The sequence below is a fragment of the Manacus candei genome, unplaced genomic scaffold (assembly GCF_025592945.1).
Source record: "Manacus candei isolate 608988 ecotype Guabito, Panama unplaced genomic scaffold, ASM2559294v1 h1tg000081l, whole genome shotgun sequence".
Lineage (NCBI taxonomy): Eukaryota > Metazoa > Chordata > Aves > Passeriformes > Pipridae > Manacus > Manacus candei.
In genome coordinates, this window is record NW_026138129.1 from 4,599,646 (window position 1) to 4,618,166 (window position 18,521).

The 18,521-nt window shown below is 38.6% G+C and overlaps 1 protein-coding gene across 4 annotated transcripts in view; it reads left to right on the forward strand.

Annotated features, from left to right (window-relative positions):
• LOC127481614 (plasminogen-like) overlaps window positions 1-18,521 on the forward strand; it is an 87,935-nt gene that overhangs the window by 21,673 nt on the left and 47,741 nt on the right. For 2 of the 4 annotated variants that reach the window (XM_051811073.1, XM_051811077.1), the window contains exons 1-3: window positions 8,758-8,854; window positions 12,132-12,267; window positions 14,596-14,702. The exons of 1 other annotated variant lie outside the window; for it this stretch is intronic. In XM_051811073.1, the coding sequence (XP_051667033.1) occupies window positions 8,806-8,854; window positions 12,132-12,267; window positions 14,596-14,702 (292 nt within the window). In that variant the 5' untranslated portion in view covers window positions 8,758-8,805. Of the gene's footprint in view, window positions 1-8,757; window positions 8,855-12,131; window positions 12,268-14,595; window positions 14,703-18,521 lie in introns of those variants that run through there. One more of the 4 variants, XM_051811074.1, reaches the window with a different exon arrangement.

Consider the following 18,521-nt stretch of genomic DNA (forward strand, 5'->3'; position numbering starts at 1 on the left):
CTAGGTTAGATGTTTGCATGGAAAAAACAACTACCCACTGCAGCGGGCAAAGGGGTGAGTTGGATGGCATTTGGTATGGTTAACATGTCTGTGAGGCACTTGCACACAAATCCAGCTCTCAGTTGTGACACCAACAATTCAGCCCTGACAAGAGTTCAGGAATTAAGAAATGTCTCAGAGGGCAAGGATGTCTCAGAAGGATGGACAAGTGAAGCCGGGGTGCCACTGCGTGCCTTATCAGACTTGGCAGCTCGTGCTCCTGCGCACTCTGCAGCAGGGAGATGGAGAAAGAAAGGGTACCCGCAGGTTAGTCAAGCCTCCCAGAACCTGGAACCTGATCTGGGTGCCACCCAGAACAGTGGAAAAGGACTGCCACTGAAAGTGTCAGGAAAGACTGGGTTAGTATTTCAAGCAGTACTGCAGTGATCAAAGGAAATTGCTGAGTGGGGCATGTTCTAGCAGAATCAAAAATCAACAGAAACACACCTGTTCCATTAACTTCAACTCACCCAAGGTAGTTCCGGAATTTTTAGCGGTTGTTCCAATTTTCTGTGTATCACTTAAAAGCATTCCACTTCCAAACAGAAAATGTATTGACCTAATAGCAGAAGAAATGTTCACTTCCTATGGACCTGTAATCTGAACAAGGATTTCTGTATTTTTTAGTCTTCCAGATGAATGTCTGATTTAAAGTATATTATAAATCTTTACCTGGTATTTGGGTATTTTATTATTATTTTTATAAGGAAGTCTGCAGAGATCAGGCTGTATAAATTTGTTTTTGATTTTTTTAAAAAAAAATTTGCATACTCTGCTTACTCCTTGATATTCTCTAGGAATTATTTATGGTTTCCATTAAACCCGTTCATCAATTTCTTTTGCTCATCATGATACTCTTTGAATAGCTGTTCCTTAACACAGTCTTTCTTAACAACATCTTTTTCTTTGATTCCTTACAGGTTTTGAATATTGTCCTGCTCTCCAAGTTCCCATTTTCCCTCCATCCAGTCTGCCCTTAGTTTTGTACCCCCACCACAGCCATAGGAACAGGCCACAGTTTTAAAACATGTGGCCCATAATGTGGAGTTTCTTTCACTATTATAGACCCAGGGGAGCTGGAGAGGGTGGTGGTTGTCTTTCACTTTTTTCTGTGTGATCAGCTGAACAGGCTGTTACACGGTGAACATGCTTCAGCCTACAACCACTTTGGCAGCCTGTTGTTACCATTTACCTCACTAATCAACCTGTGAGACAGGGTTGGAGAAAAACTTGAGGTGTGAACTCAGAAACAGCTCCCCTTGCTGTGTCAACCAATATAATACACACTCTATTTGCATCAGTTCAACTCTAGTTGCACCAGTTTTTTGCTCAAGCATAGTACTCAGTGCATCTCCCCTAGTTCTGTTGTAATGTAGCCCCAAAAGCTTTTCTTGAATGGTATGCTCAGGAAATTTGGATACTTTCAGAACCTGTTGAGCACAACATTTCCCAGAGCACGTGAAAGCCTTGCTGCCATCTGGCACTTGCTTTCTATCCCTCATGTACTGTTGGCTTTGCAAGTTGTGCCAGTAGTGCTGTTCTTTAAAAAAAACATTGGTACCAACTCTCTGCAATAACTGGCTGGACCCAGTTATTTTTCTTGGTTTTTTTGGTTCCTGTAAGACATTCTTCAGGTCCTATGGGCACTGTCTAATGGAAATTTCTGGTATTTGATACTGACTTTTGCTAGTAGATACTGAACTGTGCCTGCTGGGTATTTGCCCCCCTGGGTGAAGCTGTTTCCTGCAGACGTTTTGCACAGTCTGCCTGTAAGACACAGATTGCAGTAGCACAGATGTACAGCTTACTGCCCATGAAACCCAACAACCCCATGCATTTGTCACTGAAATACTGCTGCTGTTTCTTGTAAACCAAAGGCTATTATTCTTGATTTCAAAGCATAAAAAAGGCTATTCTCCCCAGACACTTTTTTTAGTGTACCTCTCAATACTATCTGGTTAGATTTGGGTTGACTGTCAGTGTAACAATTTTCATGTCATTATATATCACATTTGGAAACAGGATTTTTTTTCCCAGGAATCCATCAGACTCATTAGGAGTCCATCCTCTTGCTACAGGATGTTCTCAAGGGCTGAAGACTGTCCAGCCTTCACTTTGCCATATTCTCCAAGTCTTCTTTAACTTGATTCCACAGTTGTTTAAGTTTTTTCTGTGTGCCATCTTGTGACTTGGGGTATGATTTCAGCTTTTGTGAGAATGCAGTCTGGAAATCTTGCATTATTTTCTCCAGCTGAGGTTTTAGCTGTTGTCTTGCAGCATGGGAATTTTTGATTTACTATCAGTCATATGTCCTGGTTTAGGCACATACTGATATTTTACTTCTAGCAAGGTTTCTTGCATTTTCCAGTCTTTTGATGTTCCTAAATAATAAATCTATTTTTGTATTTACAGTTGACTACTAGGACTATGTCATTATCACTAGGACTGTGTCAATACATTGTCACAGAATGTAGGAACTTGGACCCTGATTCTAGTAGTAACACCAGCATTTTGTCATCAAATGGGACTCTGCATCCTTGGCACACAAATACATCCTCTTCCTTTCATCAGTGCTTCTTGGTCTGCTTCAGTGCACTGTATGTTCTTACTCTGTCACACTTGCAAATGTACCACTGGATTTTTCGTTTGTTTGTTTTCCTGTATTTTAAGCCTATAGATAACTGCATCATCATGGCTAGGCTTCGTGAACAAAGATTTGAGAGATAACTGCAACACTCTAAACATTTCTGAGTGCTAGAAATGCATTTTTTTCAAGAAGGTATCTTACACAAGGTATCACAAGACTAATGGGTGGTGTTTAGTAGCAACTAATGTTGCTACTAGGAAAGGTGTTTAGAGTTTGGAAAAAGTTGTGAAGATAACTTCTTTTGCTTATAGCATCATCTCTTCAAGTTTTTACCCCACTTTCATCCACCCTCCATCCCGTCATTCGTGATGAACCTTATGTGTCTGCACTTCCCATGGCAAAAATAGAACATGATATGCTACAGTCTTTGGGACACATGGTGCATGTAATGGTATATCTTTCAGAAATTTACTTTGCATTAAAATATAATAGGAACAAATGATAAAGCTCATCAGCAAATTTTCCATGATTTCTAATGCAAAATTTTCTGATCTTAACTCTGGAGTTTACATGAGAGTCAGAAAAAAAAGACTTAAGCAGCTTTTCCAGTGTTGTCTTCAGCAAATGCAAGCTGTGGAATCTAATGGCAAGGCCATTTTGCGTAGGAACATAAAAATTATTAAAGGATAAAGAAGTTTTATACAGCATCCATTAAACTGAAAGTGTCATAAACACTTATATAAACTGCTTGTAAACAGAGGTGTTACAGTAGGTTATACTCACATAAAGAAAAACACATACATATGTGTGCACTCGCACACACACACATGTACACATGCAATTTGCCAAAGTATTAAACTAAATCTGAAGGTAATATTCTCATCTTGCTGAAATATTGTTGAAAATCTCACTGACTCAAATGGCTTGAAGTGATCAGTTGGACAGCCTTGATGGAGTATTAACAATAACATTTGCTGCCTTGCCCTTTTAGCATTTCATTTCAGTAAGTTTAAACTGGTTAGAACATCCTTCCTTTATGCAAGTTAATGATCCAAGAACATGTATGGAAATAAACTGACATGTAAGTGACAAGCAGAAACTGCACTTGGAAATTTCAATATACACTTTGTGTGGAAAATGGAGGTGCCTTGTTCCTCTTTTCTGAAACTGTCAGAGGAGGAGCTATAAACATTCATCTTAGTGACATTTCTAGACAGCTGATTTCATCACTACGTGGAACCACTAGTAAACACACCACTGCTGCACAGATATTTGTATATAACTAAGTGTGTAGAAAAAGACCAAAACAGCACCTTAGAAATACCATTTGCTGGGGTCTTTGGAGGCACTTGGTCAACTATTGGGTAAAATGCAATATCTCTCCACACATTCTCTCTCTGCTTTTCTAACCTGAATGGAATAGTAGTTATGCTTCTTTTCTTCATTTTCTCTCCCACATCCTGCTGCCAAATATTTGCCTCATCCAAGGACTCCCCAGTAACTCCAAACATTTTGAACAGAGTGGTCAAATGGTAAATTGTACCATTAGGTGTGAGAGAGAGGACTGAGAAGAGTTCAACATCAATCTCTCTGCATGAACAGCAGTCACAGCTGAGTCCTGTGATTTGGAACAGCAGAGACAGGAACTGCTTGCCTACTAAACACAAAAAAGCGTAGCCATGACCTACCAGGTACCAGTCTTTGAGGAGCCCGAGTGCAAATAGATACTCACTTTCTTATAGTCTGTTCCAAGAACAAAACAGAACTAAACAGAAAAGCGGACACAGAGGTGGCATTTCAGGCCCTATTATGTGCTGCTTCTCTGTTTGTGTTGTGTGGCCCCACATGTAGGCTGTGGCTAGCACTCACAGGCAGGGTGGTGATAGCAGGAGAATAATTAAATCAAGAAAGAACAAGTTTGGATAAAGGGTATGTGCTCCCACTAACAGAAAAATGGAGTAAGTTACAGCAGATCACTGCAGTAGTTTTGCGGAACTACTTCCCAAAGCAATGCTAGTGCTGAGTACTACATGATGGGGCACTCAAGCAGGACTCAAAGCTGTCCACCCCATAGATCCCAGGCCCAACAGATCCCAGCCACATAGATCCCAGCCCCAGTAGATCCCACAGAGTCACTCTGCTGTCTGCCATCCTTTAGCTCAGCTGTGGTTTCTCCAAAGTTCTCTATCTGATATATGAAGAATGCTTTTACTCTCTTGCCTAGCAGCGGCATGATGAAGTTGTTCCTCATGTACAAAGAGCTATAGCACACTATGTGCTGGGTGCTGGCTGCTGAACTGGGCACTATTTGTAAGTGTTTACACCTGAATTCACTCTTCAGCTGCTTGCATGTGTTTTCTCATAATCACCTCCAGTAAAGGCTGCTATCAGATTGTCTATGACAATTATGATCTTCACACTTATGTTAAAGGCAATTGCACAGTCCCCATATTTCCAGATATTTTTTCAGTAATGCAAAAACCCAAGTGGCTAATTCTTTAGATCTTTCCACTGCTTTCTATTGCTCACTTCCTAACTTCACTGCTTCTCATATGTCTATCTGACTTTATTTTGCTGCTTTCTTATATTTGGCAGCAGCCAGAACAAATGAACACTTCAAAGACTAAAGCTTTCACTGCTGGAAAAATACTACCTCTGTATCTTCTTACGGTCACTGTCACTTTCTTTCCTTGGACACCTTAGCGTCTATGGCCAGAAATTGCAGAGATGAGCTTATCTACGAGGTCTTCTGTCCTCTGTGTTCTTTCATGTGCAGAGCAAGGACAGGATGTATTTTTAACTTGGCTACCTTTTCCCTTTCTGAACCCCTTCCCACCTTACCTTCAGCAGCTCCTGCTGGTAGAACCCATCCACATTATCTCTCTGGGGTTATTACCCTGAAGTTCCCTCTGGCTCTGTGTACCAGGGCACTTTTGTTACTTGTTCTGGTTGTGTTTGAAAATAAAGTAAAAATACCTTCCTTATTTCCCAGCTGCCCATGGATCTATGCCATGGCATTACTCTTTGGAGCAATTGCACAAGCCCATTTAGTTCATGTTCCCCCCAGTCTTGCAGATGTGCCCTTCCTTATGAGATTTTCCCTTCCTTTGAAGATTTTCAAAGGCAACTGAATCTTGCCTTTGGTCCTCTCCTCTTAGCAAGTAAGTGATATCCAAGTGGCTGTTTTCTGACATTTTCTGATTCTGAAATTTAGACAAATTATGTTTATGTGAATTTATTCAAAGAGATGTGCCCTGTACTGATGATGTTTGCAGTTTCTTCAGGGGGGATTTTTTCTGAGCTTACAGTAAATCCAATTTCAAGGGTCAACTTCTATTTAAAAAGCCTCCTATGTTGTTTATATTTTAACCACTATGCTAACTAATGTACCCTGACTCTGAAATAAGATCTGATGAACTTCCACCTCCAGGTGGGCCTCACAGTGATCAAATAAAAGAGAACAAACACCACAAGACCAGAACTGGGGAAAGATTTAGATACTGTATGGATCTGTGAGGGAAAAGAAGAAAAAAGGAAAGGCACAAAAGGAGACAGATAAATCAACAGTTTACAAGAGATCCTTTCAAACACGATGCCTTGAGAGGTCACATCCTTGTCACAAGACAGCAGTGAGGACTGCCAGTCTGTCAGATGAAAGACACCTCCTGTTTTGAACTTTTCTTATGGAAAACTTACAGAATAATATTTTTTTTATCAGGAACAATTGCTGACAATGTTCTCAAGTCTGGTTTTCCAGGATCAGATCCATTAAGAGAGAGATTAATAATATTTCTCCAAATCTGCATTGTCATCTTTGAAAGAAATGGCAATATAAGTTTTCTTTCCTTTCTTCAGAAATAAAACAGGAGCACCAACACCAGCATAGGTGCATTTTAATCAGATTCGAGGAAATAAGGTTGAGAGAAGTACCAGAACCAAGCCTAAAAGTGGCAACTGCTATAGGCTATAAGGAAGGAGTATAGGCTCTGAAGGACTATATGTAGCCCTTTAACATGAGGAAAGCTTTCAAAAGAGTTTGCTTACATAATGTGTGCAGATTTTCCCAAACTATCCTAGACATGTGTTAACAAACCTTCGGCTACCACAATTAGCTTCTTTGGTTTTGAAAACCAGTAAAAAAAGCTGATCTGATTAAAATCTCTAATTCATAGCATTTGTCAATGAGTTTTACAAACTCAGTTAAGACTCAAGGCTTCTCAAACCTCTCCCATGTAGGAGAAACGGCTGCACTCACCTACTTATGCAACTTTTTTCTTAGACTTTAACGACCAGATGTGCATCATAACACAGTAACCCAACAAATATCTCAGTGGAAATGGAGGTTACAGAAGAATGGGAAAGATGCCAGAGATGCTGAGGAGGGCAGGGTTGAGCAGAAAATAAATTTTGTATTGGAATAAGGGGAAAACCACTATCTGATAATATCTGATGGGAAGGAGGCACAAGGATTGGCGAGCAGATGCTGTCTGTGGCTGTGGAGAAGACAGTGGCAAAGGTATAGAGCAGGAGAGAGGGAAACCAGGACTTAGAGGAAGAGTTGAAAACAGGGTTAAGATTGTTAAAAACATGTGGGGCTAAAACAGACTTTAATAGCTCTCAAAAACCTGCTTACTAGTGAAGCCTATTTTGTATTCTGCTTCTTCATTTTATCCTTTCCCTATGAGCAATTGTTCCTAAAACCTGATAAACCTAATCCCACATATAATTGCACTATATCTGACCCATTCTCTCTGTCACACATCTCGTGTTTCCCTGAGCTGAGTCCAGCTCCCTTCAGCTCCTCTCTTGGGTCCATCTGCTTTGTTTCCCTGGACTAACATTAGTGGTATCCCAAGCCTCTACAGATATACCATGTTTTACCATTGTTTACACGTTGCATTAATACAGATTCAATCACAGAAGACAACCAAATAACATGGTATTACAGTACCCTACAGGAGAAAAATAGTACAGGACCACAAGCAGGATGAGCTCTAGATTTTTCACATAATCTGTAAAATAAAAGCTAATCTGATTCTCATACTAGAATGCCTCTCTCACATATTTACTCCTGCACTTCTAATTTTATCCCAAGCCCTCAATACAATGTAATTTCTACTTAAAGCAAACAGGATGACAAGGAAGTGGATAGCCTCATTAGTTTTTAGAAGGAACTCATGATTCTGTGAACTTTTGGCCTTCAATTGCAGAAGACTGAATTGCATGAGCCAGCAGTGCCCATTCAAGTCTGCTTTCCTTGTTCAGTATTCATCCTGCTCCTGCCCCTGGTGAGTCATGAGCACATTTGACTCAATGAGTTGTTTTGAAGCAACACCAGTGAGCTAACCTGCAAGAGAAGCCAAGAAATGGTGCTGCAGTGCAACTCTTCCAAGGTAAAGGCCACTTAGGAAACATAGAGTGAGCTGATGTTGAAATCAGGATAATACACAGATGAGCAAAGTCTAACACCCTCACTGGATGAGTTTGTACATGCAGCGTGAGGTTAAATGTCTGATAAGGAAGAACACTAAATTGCTATCCAGGGCTCTTAAAGCTAATATTTAAGATTTAGAGTCAACTCTTAAACCTAAAGATTAACTAAAATGAAAATTAAGTCCTATTCCAAACAGAAATAAATAAGTCTGGGTCAGGAAGACATAGCAGAGAAGGAATTATTTAATAAACAAGTACAATTAAACTATTTTACAGAGTTACTATTATCTAGATTTTATAATCATGCTTACCCTGAGATTAAATAGAAGTTGCTCCTTATAAATCAATACAGGTATGCATGGCTGAACTTACTATTGGGACTCTAGTGTCAAGAGAAATTCAAATTTTGCCTGGACACATGATTTCCCATGCTTTCCATCAACATTATTTCTGTCTTTTCTCTAGCATAGAAAGACCTAACCATTTGAGAACAAAAAATATCCTGCAAAACAAGAAAGTGCCTTTGCATTTGATAGCATCCAGTAGAAATGATTGAATCTGATTTGGTAATCCATCCAATTCAAGGTTGTTTGAATGGCCACATCATGGGCAAGGGGGGAACAGCATGGGAGAATGATTAACTTAATCCTCCTGCCTTGTTTATTTGATGCTGCCTCACTTCAGTGCAAGTCAATAAAACTGTGCACTGACACGCACAACTTCCAGCACCCGCCAGCGGGGCCAAAATGAGGATTAGCAAAGCTGCCTTTCTCTTTCTGTTCTTGCTCAGCTCAGGTAAGAGTCCTTTGCCTTCTCCTTGCCTAGGTGAGACTGGGACCTAAACATTTGCAAGTTCCATGTGGTGAAGGTAGGTCCCCAAATCCCTGCATCACAATTTCCCTGGATGATGACAGATTCAGGACTTGCTGGCCAGCAAAAGCTGCTGCTCAATAGAATGAGAGCTGTGGTTGTTCCCGGGTTGTATTTGTTAGAGACACCAGAAGAGCAGCAGCCTTGGTGTCTCCATTGGGAACTAGTGGCTCCCTGCAAAACTGCCCCATGGCCAGAGATGGGGGCACCCTTGGGAAGCAGCCTGTCAAAGGGCTGTACAAAGACATGGCTGTAATTGGTTTCAGCAGCCTTTTATCTTAGATTTGGGTTTTTTTCTCTTTTATTACTGGGTACTGTGATCTTTATTTTGATTGTTTTAAAGTTTGCTAATGCTTGTGCAAAAGAGAATCACAAAGAAAAGGAAAAATTCCTCTACACACTGCAATTTCAATCTTTTTCATAGCCACAATCTTAACAGGAAATTTTTCATTTCATGTGATAGGGAGGCCAAAATCTGGTCAGCATTAGTTTTTGAAGTATTTTAAGTGCAAAAAGATATTTTGTGGAAGATAGTAGAAAAAGATTTATAACACACAAGAACTGAATAGGACTCTTTGTATGTGTGTGTGTATATATATATATATATATATATATATATATATTTGGGTTTCATAGATTGCAAATCTTGCAGAAATTTCAAATATAAATATTCTTTGTCCTGAAAACCTTGAACTCTAAAGAACTATAAGATTCAAAAAACACATCTTCTTTCAGGTATCCATATAACCACACTGTTGTGGTTGCAACAAAATAGTTATGAGTGTGCCAATGCATATAAAAAGACTCAATAAAATAAACAAGCATTTTACATATGTAGTTATAAAATGTTTAAAAAGGTAACAGTTGGGAAAAGGTATGCGTATATTTTATCTAGAAATATTAGAGGCATAGCCCAGCATAAAACCCTCTGGCTGTTATTTAATTTTAAGAATTATCAACTTTGTTTAAATTTGAGTTTCGAAGCATTGTTTTTGCAGAACAGCCTCAGTCAAATCAAATACCCTTCTCAAATAAATAATAACTTTATATGGAGGGAGTAATAGAGAATTTAGACTTTTATGTGTAATACTATGCTTTTGATAAAGGACTTGCAAATCCTTTATCAAGTGGCAGTAAATATTTGCATTTCTGAAAAAGATAATAATACATCTTTTGGAGACTTTAAAATTTCATAGACATAGGAAAAATAATAGCAAGAACATTTATTGCACATTTATGCAGATTGCATGTTTTCCTTTTTTTTCTTAAAATATTATGCTCTTCCACATAAATATAGCAGAAAAGGGGAGAAATATTTTTATTAATCAAATCAATTATGATCCTGTCAATATTTCTAAAAGCAAATGCTGTAATAATAATGGAAATATTATTGCAAAATGTCAAAACAGAACAGAAATAGGGTTGCATGGAAACTGTACCATAATAGGAATCCTTTACTTGTTTTTCTCTTCCTTGTGGAGAGCATTGCAGCATCCCTATGATATTGTTTTAACCTAGTTTAATGCTTTCTCTCAAAACTAATTTCTTCTTAATGTTTTTGTTTTTAAATAACTAGTGGAATCAATGATTCCTCTGCTTGTCACATGAAATTTCAGTGTATTCTTTTATTTTTCAGCAGCTATCCTTTTATTCTATCCATACTGTTAAACTAACTGTCAGATCTTAGGACCAAACTCTTCCCTAGTCTACATGCAGAAAAAACCCCTCAGTAATTTCTCTGGTTTTGCAGTGGTATGAGAGGTAGCATAATTTGTCTTGTATCTCTATTTTATCAGCTCCGGCTTGTAAGTGCAGAATGATCTTTAAGAAAACACTCAACTGCAGGCTGAGCTATCTCTCAGGTGAAGGAATTTGATACTGGGAGGCTCATGAGCCTGCTTCACTCTACAAGAATGTTACTTGGGAAAGGGAGGAGCTGTTACCTTTCCCAGCTGAAATGACCCAGTGGAGCCCCTGGTCACAGGCCATGGGTATGAGTGGGACAAGGAGGCCTTTTGTCCCTCCTGCTGGCATTGGGCTATGGCCGAGACAGACAGGGGTCAGAAAAAATATAGAAAAGAAAGAAGTTCTTCTCTACAGCATGGCTGGTATGTATGAGAGGGCATTCGTGGTCTGGTTCATTCCTTGTATGCCTTTTATTCAGCAATTGCATAAAGCCAGGCACAAAAACATAGCTCAGGACTCAGATGTGCTGCAAAGACCATTGGCTATCTGTCTGTTTGGGGTTGAAACCATGCAGAACACGTAACTCCCAGAGCCAAACATTTGTCAGAAGAGTCGTTTGCTCATCTGATAAAAAAGCTGTAAAAATCACAGGACTCATGCAAGTCTGTGAGCCTGCAGCTGGAAATCATTAAAGTCACAGTGCTGTGAACTAAGGATTCTGAACTAAGCGTTCAGACATCACATAGCTGTAACAGGGAAAGAAAATACTAAATGGAGAAATTCTTTATAAGGAGGACTGTACCTGAACATTTTTTTGAGTTTAGCATTAAACATAGCTGTACTTTTTAGTATCCTACGTATTTCACACACAGTTGTAGCCCAGAAGTTGTTAGATGAATTTATTCACAATGTCTTGTGTTAATTCATTGACAGCTACTACCTTGATTATTAAGTAAATTCAATACAGGGTTACTACAAAAATTACAAACTGAACATCTGACAATTCCAGTGACCAAGGAGTAAGAGCTTTGCAAGAGTAAGAGCCTTCGAAAAGAGCTGACTCATAAAACTGAAGTCATTCTGAGTAGGTAGATACCAGCAACAGACACACATTGTTTCACATCTTTCTTGAGTCCCGTTTCTCCACTTTCTCCAAAGTACGTGTGGCCAATACTTTCTTTTTGCAACACCTCACTTTTTTTTTGCTCCTTGGTTCACCTTCTGTGTTCCCATCACTTTATACCCTAGGTTTGTGGTACTTGTTATGACTTTCACAATGATACAAAGTACTGTTCAAGCCACTTCTCTATTCCTCCTTACATCGGCTTTTCAGCGATGCTACCCTTTACCATACCGCGAAGGCAAGATTTATCCATATTTTTTCACCATTAACCAAATTATTCCAGCAAATAAATGATGATGTTACACAACGAGGTGACAAAAAATTTAACCTGACAGTTTGAAATAAATCATGTCAGCATTAACAAGTTCACTCTTCCTCTCTTTTTCCTTTTAGTGCAAGGAAGCATCCTAGACCACTATGTGAGAACAGAGGGAGCTTGGCTGCTCAACCCAATGAAGCAAATTTACAAGACAAATAGCGAGGAAGAATGTGCAGAGCAATGTGAAAATGAAAATAAGTTTGCTTGCAGGTAATTTCCATGGGTTCCCATATATATCTTGCATTGTAGATGATGGAGCAATCTGCCTTATTTATCACCAGTTTGAACTTTCAAGGGATTTCTTAGGAGTATGCGCATTTGAGGTTTGCTGGAAAAACAAAATATGTGTACAAATAGAATGCCTGGGACATATGGATGAAGACTGCAGAAACAGAGATAGTAATAAAATTATGTTGAATTTTTATTGAAAAACTTTATGATGTCTTGTTGTACAGCTTGGCACACTGAAAACCAACTTAACATGGTTTTATCAAGGCTCTTGCGCTCCTTGTGCAATGAAGAGTCATAATTAGTTTCTCAGACATTTAGGACAGAAATAATAGCAATAATAGCACTGCTTATGTTCATTGCATTACCTATCTTGCAGATAAATCCATTATTCTGACTTTTACTAGAACTTGGATTTACATACTATGAGGAAGAAATAGACACCTAAACCTTGATGATCCTAAACTCTACTTCCAGCCAAGCTCTCTCTCTACACTTGCATTTAACCAGGCTCAGGGGGCAGGAAAGCACAAAAGGTGTTGACCAGTCTGAACCATTGGCCTTTGCTCAGGCTCCTGTCCTAGTGGAAACTATTGCTCTGAGTCTAAGGCTGTACCAAAGCCTCAGAGCCCATAAAGCTCCAGCAGTATAGCCAGAAACTGGAGCAGTGAGGAGAGATTACTGGAGTGGGAGGCAGTCCTCACATATGGGGCAGGGGGTGGTTCTCTTCCAATTTTCATGAGTTCTTGATTTACTGCTTCTGCAGCACAGCTTTTGAACTTAGCAGACTGACTGTCTGCAGGGCTGTTTCCAGCACTTGGTTCTCCTTAGGGCTTTTATTCAAGGCAGGTATACCTGCTGACTTTTTAAATGTGCTGTATAACTTTGTGTTTTAAATCAAAAGGGAAAATGAGACTTAAAGAGGTATAACGCTGAAGGATGACAGCAGTTTGCTGGCTGTGCGAAGTACCACCCATTCTCTTTGATTCAGTTTCCCCTCTCTGAAAACCAGAGAGGGCAGAGCTTCAGTAGCACATGGCTCAGGAGGGTAGGGAGGAAGGCAGAGAGGGCAAGTCTATATATTTACATTATATATTTACAGTTTTCAGGGGATTGTTTTTCCTTTTGAAGCATATTCAGACACAGTATCATTCCTTAGCTTCTGCCTTGGATCTGAGCCTACCATCACCTGACACTGAAGTAACATCATGTTATTGCCTCCCTAGTAATTAATTATGTGAGATGTATTACAATCAAGCAAGAACAAGAGCTATCTGGCAGGAAAGAGTATGTGGGAAGAAAGGTAAGTGTTAGGCAGAGTGTTCAGACCAGACTAGCACTGCAGTGTTCTCCCAACAGCGCTTCAGAGCAATCAGTTAGGATCAATACTTCAGACTTGTTATCCCACCTCAGTAGTGGGTTGGGCCATGCTCGTTAACTCCATCCCTACTTACAGATTTAACATTACTGATAGCTGGGTTTTTATTGGTGTTAACAGCCTTTGGTGTAGTTTTGATGCAGGACAACCAGCCCTACCCAGAAAACTCATGAACATGGTTTAAGTCCAGATGTGATCCCTCTCCTGTGGGGAGAGGCTGTGTGAATTTGCAAGTGCAGACAGACTGGGGCCATGCCAGCTGGTTGCAGGGCTACAGAATGTGCTTTGTCAGTATTTGCCTTCCTAGTATAGACCAACTCAGGGAATGCCATGCTGCTATTGCGTGTTTTTGGGTTCAGAAAAGCCACCTCTAGGAATTACTTAGCTTATCAGGAGGTTTCCTTAGATGATCCTGTAAAGGTTACACCATCTGCTCCAGTTCTGCATACTTGCAGCCAAGGCACTTGCTGAAAAGACAAATGACTGTGTTTACGAAGTGCTTACGTTGCTTCATGTATGGTGATTCAGAACAGTTATCACAAGACAATTTAAGGTCTCGGATTGTTGTGTTTTACCTGCTCCTTGGTAACTGCTGCATACTGTATGTAGAATGTCTCACTCCTTGAATGACTACTAATTTTTTTTAAATAAAGTCAATGTGCCTTATGCATATATTCCCTTTATTCCTTGTTATAATTTGTTCTTGTAGTTCTCTTTCAACCTAAGTTTGATATGAGCACTTAGGAATCAAAATCACCACTGAAAATGTGAGCTGCATTACTCAGCGATTTGAAAACCACACTTGATCTTAAATATTACTGAACTGTAGTGCTTGCTAAAATGATAACTGAATACTCAAAAAGGTGTTCAGGAAAATAAGTATATATTCAGTTACTGTTTCTTATATTGCTCTCTCCTCTTAATTCCAACAGGGCCTTCTTATTTACCAGTAAAGACCAGCAGTGTTTAACATTGTCTGAGAACACCAAAACAGCAATGATATTCAGAAGAACGAATGCAGTTCTTTATGAAAAAAGAAGTATGTCTATGTATTTTTATATTGTTTCCCTGAGATATGCTTTTGTAGGGACTCATGTAACACTTGTGTAAATGGGGGCTAAGCCTTCACTGGGTCAGATGAAGTGTGTAGGTCAGCCCGTACCTCACACTCGGGATTTGTCGCATTGCTGGTATAACAATGGTACAGTTTTTTTTGTTTCCCCAGATTAGTGCTCCACCATCTTTCCCACTCCCTAAATCCTAGGGTTCACAAGCAGAAAAGAGCACTATTGCTTCGGGAATGCAGAAGGTGCTGGAATAATGGAAATGCTTAGGAGTACCTTCTCTCCTCTTCTTTTGAACCAGCCAATAACCCATGTCTGCATCTTCTGTATCTCTGCTGAGGGGACAGGAGAAGCTACTTCTGTTGGCAATGGTTTCTGATACAGACCTTTGCCCACAGAAAAACTGATGGAAGCTACCAAATAATTTCTTTTGTATCACTACAGAAAATTCACAGTTTATTTGGATGAGACTCAAATCAACTTTGTTTTAGTTTTTAAGAAGTATTAGAGTTTTAACTGTGCTTCAGATAAAAATGATCTATTTTTATAATCTTTTCATATTGTTATATGATGTTTGTACTCCTCAGTTAATTAATTTGATGGCATTTTTGTCCTAATCTTACTTTTATGGTATAATTAAATGACATGGTGAATTTTTGTATTCCACTTTTAGGCATATTTTATTGATGATCATCTTTGTCATAGATGAGGGTTATTTGATAGAAATGTATTTAGTCTCTAATGCTTTCTGATAATAGGAAGTCTGTCTCTAAGAAATGGCAGCTATCCAATTTTTTATCCCCTTTTAAAAATGTATCACCTTACACCAAATGCAGAAAAAACATTGAGATTTAAGACTACTTTTTAATTACATGATCAAGCATGGAGCTCTTGCTATATGCAGGCAATAAGGAATGTGATTTATTTTTAATGTAGCAGAAGTTCCATTGTGTTGTCCTTTGACGTTAGTAATACACAAGGGAGAAAAGACCTCCTTAGCGATCATTCAGATGTAAGATAATGTGGTAAATTTTGAATAGAATCAAAGTTTCTGTGTTAGGTGGATTCGTGAACATTGGCCATTTGCTGATTCATAACTTTAAAAAAATATTAATGCATTTGAGAATATTCAGAAATTGGAAAAAATATTATCTATCAAATATTGGACTACAACAAAAAAAGGCACACAAAAAACTAAAACAAACCAGGTTCTCAGCTGATGGAAATTATGCAGTTGTTTTGATAGACCAATTTTTAACCAAAAGTCAAGAATTACAATAACTGGAAGGTAAACTGCATCTTTACTTCTCTGATGACCTTCAAAGACTTGTATGATAAGATAATGTTATGTGTATAGCACCTGAAAGAAGTTTTTAGATAGAAGTTCAGTAGCTTTAACTGGATTGCATCTTAACATACAAATGAGATCTTGTTCAGACCTTGTGGATATAAGGAAAGTAATTTTTCACAGAAAAGGAGGATAAACATTGGACCACATTGCCCAGAGAGGCTGGGGAGCCTTCAGCCTTTCTTATATTTACTGGACAAAGCTCTGAGTGATCTCATCCAGCTCAGAAGCTGGCCATGCTTTTTATGGGGGTTTGGACCAAAGATGACTGAGGGTCTTTTTCAACCTGATATTTTCTGAAGCCTATGGCCAGCTGCATTTTTTCTTTATATATATATATAACTGAACAGGTAATTTAATGATTAGAAGATAACATTTTTTATTATATCCAGAAGCAGGTGGGAATTTCAACAAATGAAGTAATGCTAAGAAATCTTCTGCAGTTCCTATTGCAGAAGGAAAATGGAACAGATTAATTGTCAAGTAACAAAGTTAAAAGACTGAATGAGTAACTTATATCTAAACAATCATATTGGTTTTGCTTACTGTGAGGATCTGAACTGTGATTTTGGTTTATTTTTGAAACATCCCTTGCATTTACTGAGGCTAGAACTGGTCCTGCAATATTCAGGGAGGATTTCTTACTACATTTTTTGACATAGACCTTTAGTTTCTTGAAAAACAGAACCCCACCAGTAAAAGTGTGAAAAACTGTTGTTCGATGTGACCAAAATGTCCGAAAATTCCACCCCTACCTACAGAAACCAAAATATGGACCTTGGTATCATGAACATCAACAACACAGCCTATTGTGTATGTCGGATGGTTTCTCTGTTGCTCATCTTTTTGTTTGCAGAGAGTCTCAAGTAATTATGTGTCCATTCTAATGATAACATCCATTTAATCTATTGTTACATAACAGAATGGAAAAGGTAGCTTTTACCTAGGCAGATCACATCACTGTCTCCTGAGGCTGCTGCTGTCCTGATACTACAAGGAAATTCCTTTCATAGGTCCAGATGCTTTTGCAATATTATTGCTGAAACCAAGAGTATTTTTTCAGTTGAAGCAATTACTCAAGGAGACCTAGTTGCTATTTATCAATGCGTTCAAAGGAAAGGATAACAATTAGTGTAAAATGGACAGTTTTAAAAGTTAATTTTTCTATGGTATGTACTATAAAAGAGAAAGTTAACTTTATCTGACTTATAGAAAAAAGAATAAAAGATGCATTGGGAATTGTTATCTACATATCTGTTTGTAAATAGTTAACCCAAGGGACATGGGTTGAGCTTGGGGATCAAAGTTAGTCATTTGTCATCAGACAGAAAAGGCCCTAAAGGTTATATAAATGGTCAAAAGTTTACACAAACAAAGAGAGTCAGCACTTGACCAATTCAATGTTCAGTAATTGAGGGGTTTAATGTTATTTTATTGCAAAATTGTTTGAGGGATCCAAAAGACTTCCAGTTAAAGTTTCTAGAGTAAACTCTCCCCTGTGCATACATTGAAATAAAAGCATGACCAAAGGTACATCTCTAAATCCAAATCTAATCTACTTACTGACCCTTGGAAAAGCTAGACTTAATTTCAAATTCAAATATTCATTCTTTTCACTTTAGACAAGACAGGTCTGTCTAAAATGGCATTATTTCTCCAGATTTCTGTTTATATGCTTGTATGTCAGCTTTGTTACAACTTTAATGCTGAGAAAAACTGTTGCAAAACTGGGTCTCCACAAGTATTTTATTTGGACACTACCTGAAGACATTGAGACAAAACAGATCACAACCTAAAAGACAGATTGCTTCATTAGGGAAATATTAAATGAGTTTCCTGCTTAGTTTTCCAACCCAGAGGATGTGTTGCCTAACAGTGACTGACTCTGACCTGCAGATGCAGAAGCTCTGAGGGAATATGCCAAGATCCGAATTCCTTCCTGAGTGAAAGACATGGCCTTTGCAGCTTTCTCTCCCCTTGCAGTCACCAGTTCTATGCTGGGACAGGTGATGTTCAGTCCTCCCAGGAAAATCTTAGAGGCTGGGGTTATGGTTGCTCCCACCTCCCGGGGAAAAAAATTACAATGTTAGACTCTCGGTTCTTATTTAATTTAAGGATTATTAATTTAAAACAATTTAATGTTTTAAGGCTACTAACACAGACTCCAGACTTATTCAGCACTAAAATTCCCCTTGTCTTATACAGAGACAGGATTTCATTGCTAATTCTTTCAGTTCTTATTTTTCTTTTCTTCATGAAGGTACTATTAAGTTCCAAAATATAAGACTGAAAAAGTACATATGTCTTATGCACTTTCAACCAACTATCCATTTTATACTGTACAGGAGAGAGTCCTTGTTTCAGAATTAATTCAATCTCATTCATCACATGGTGAACTTTAATGAAAAAAATGTCATCTGAATTTATATGAACTTTAAAAAAATTG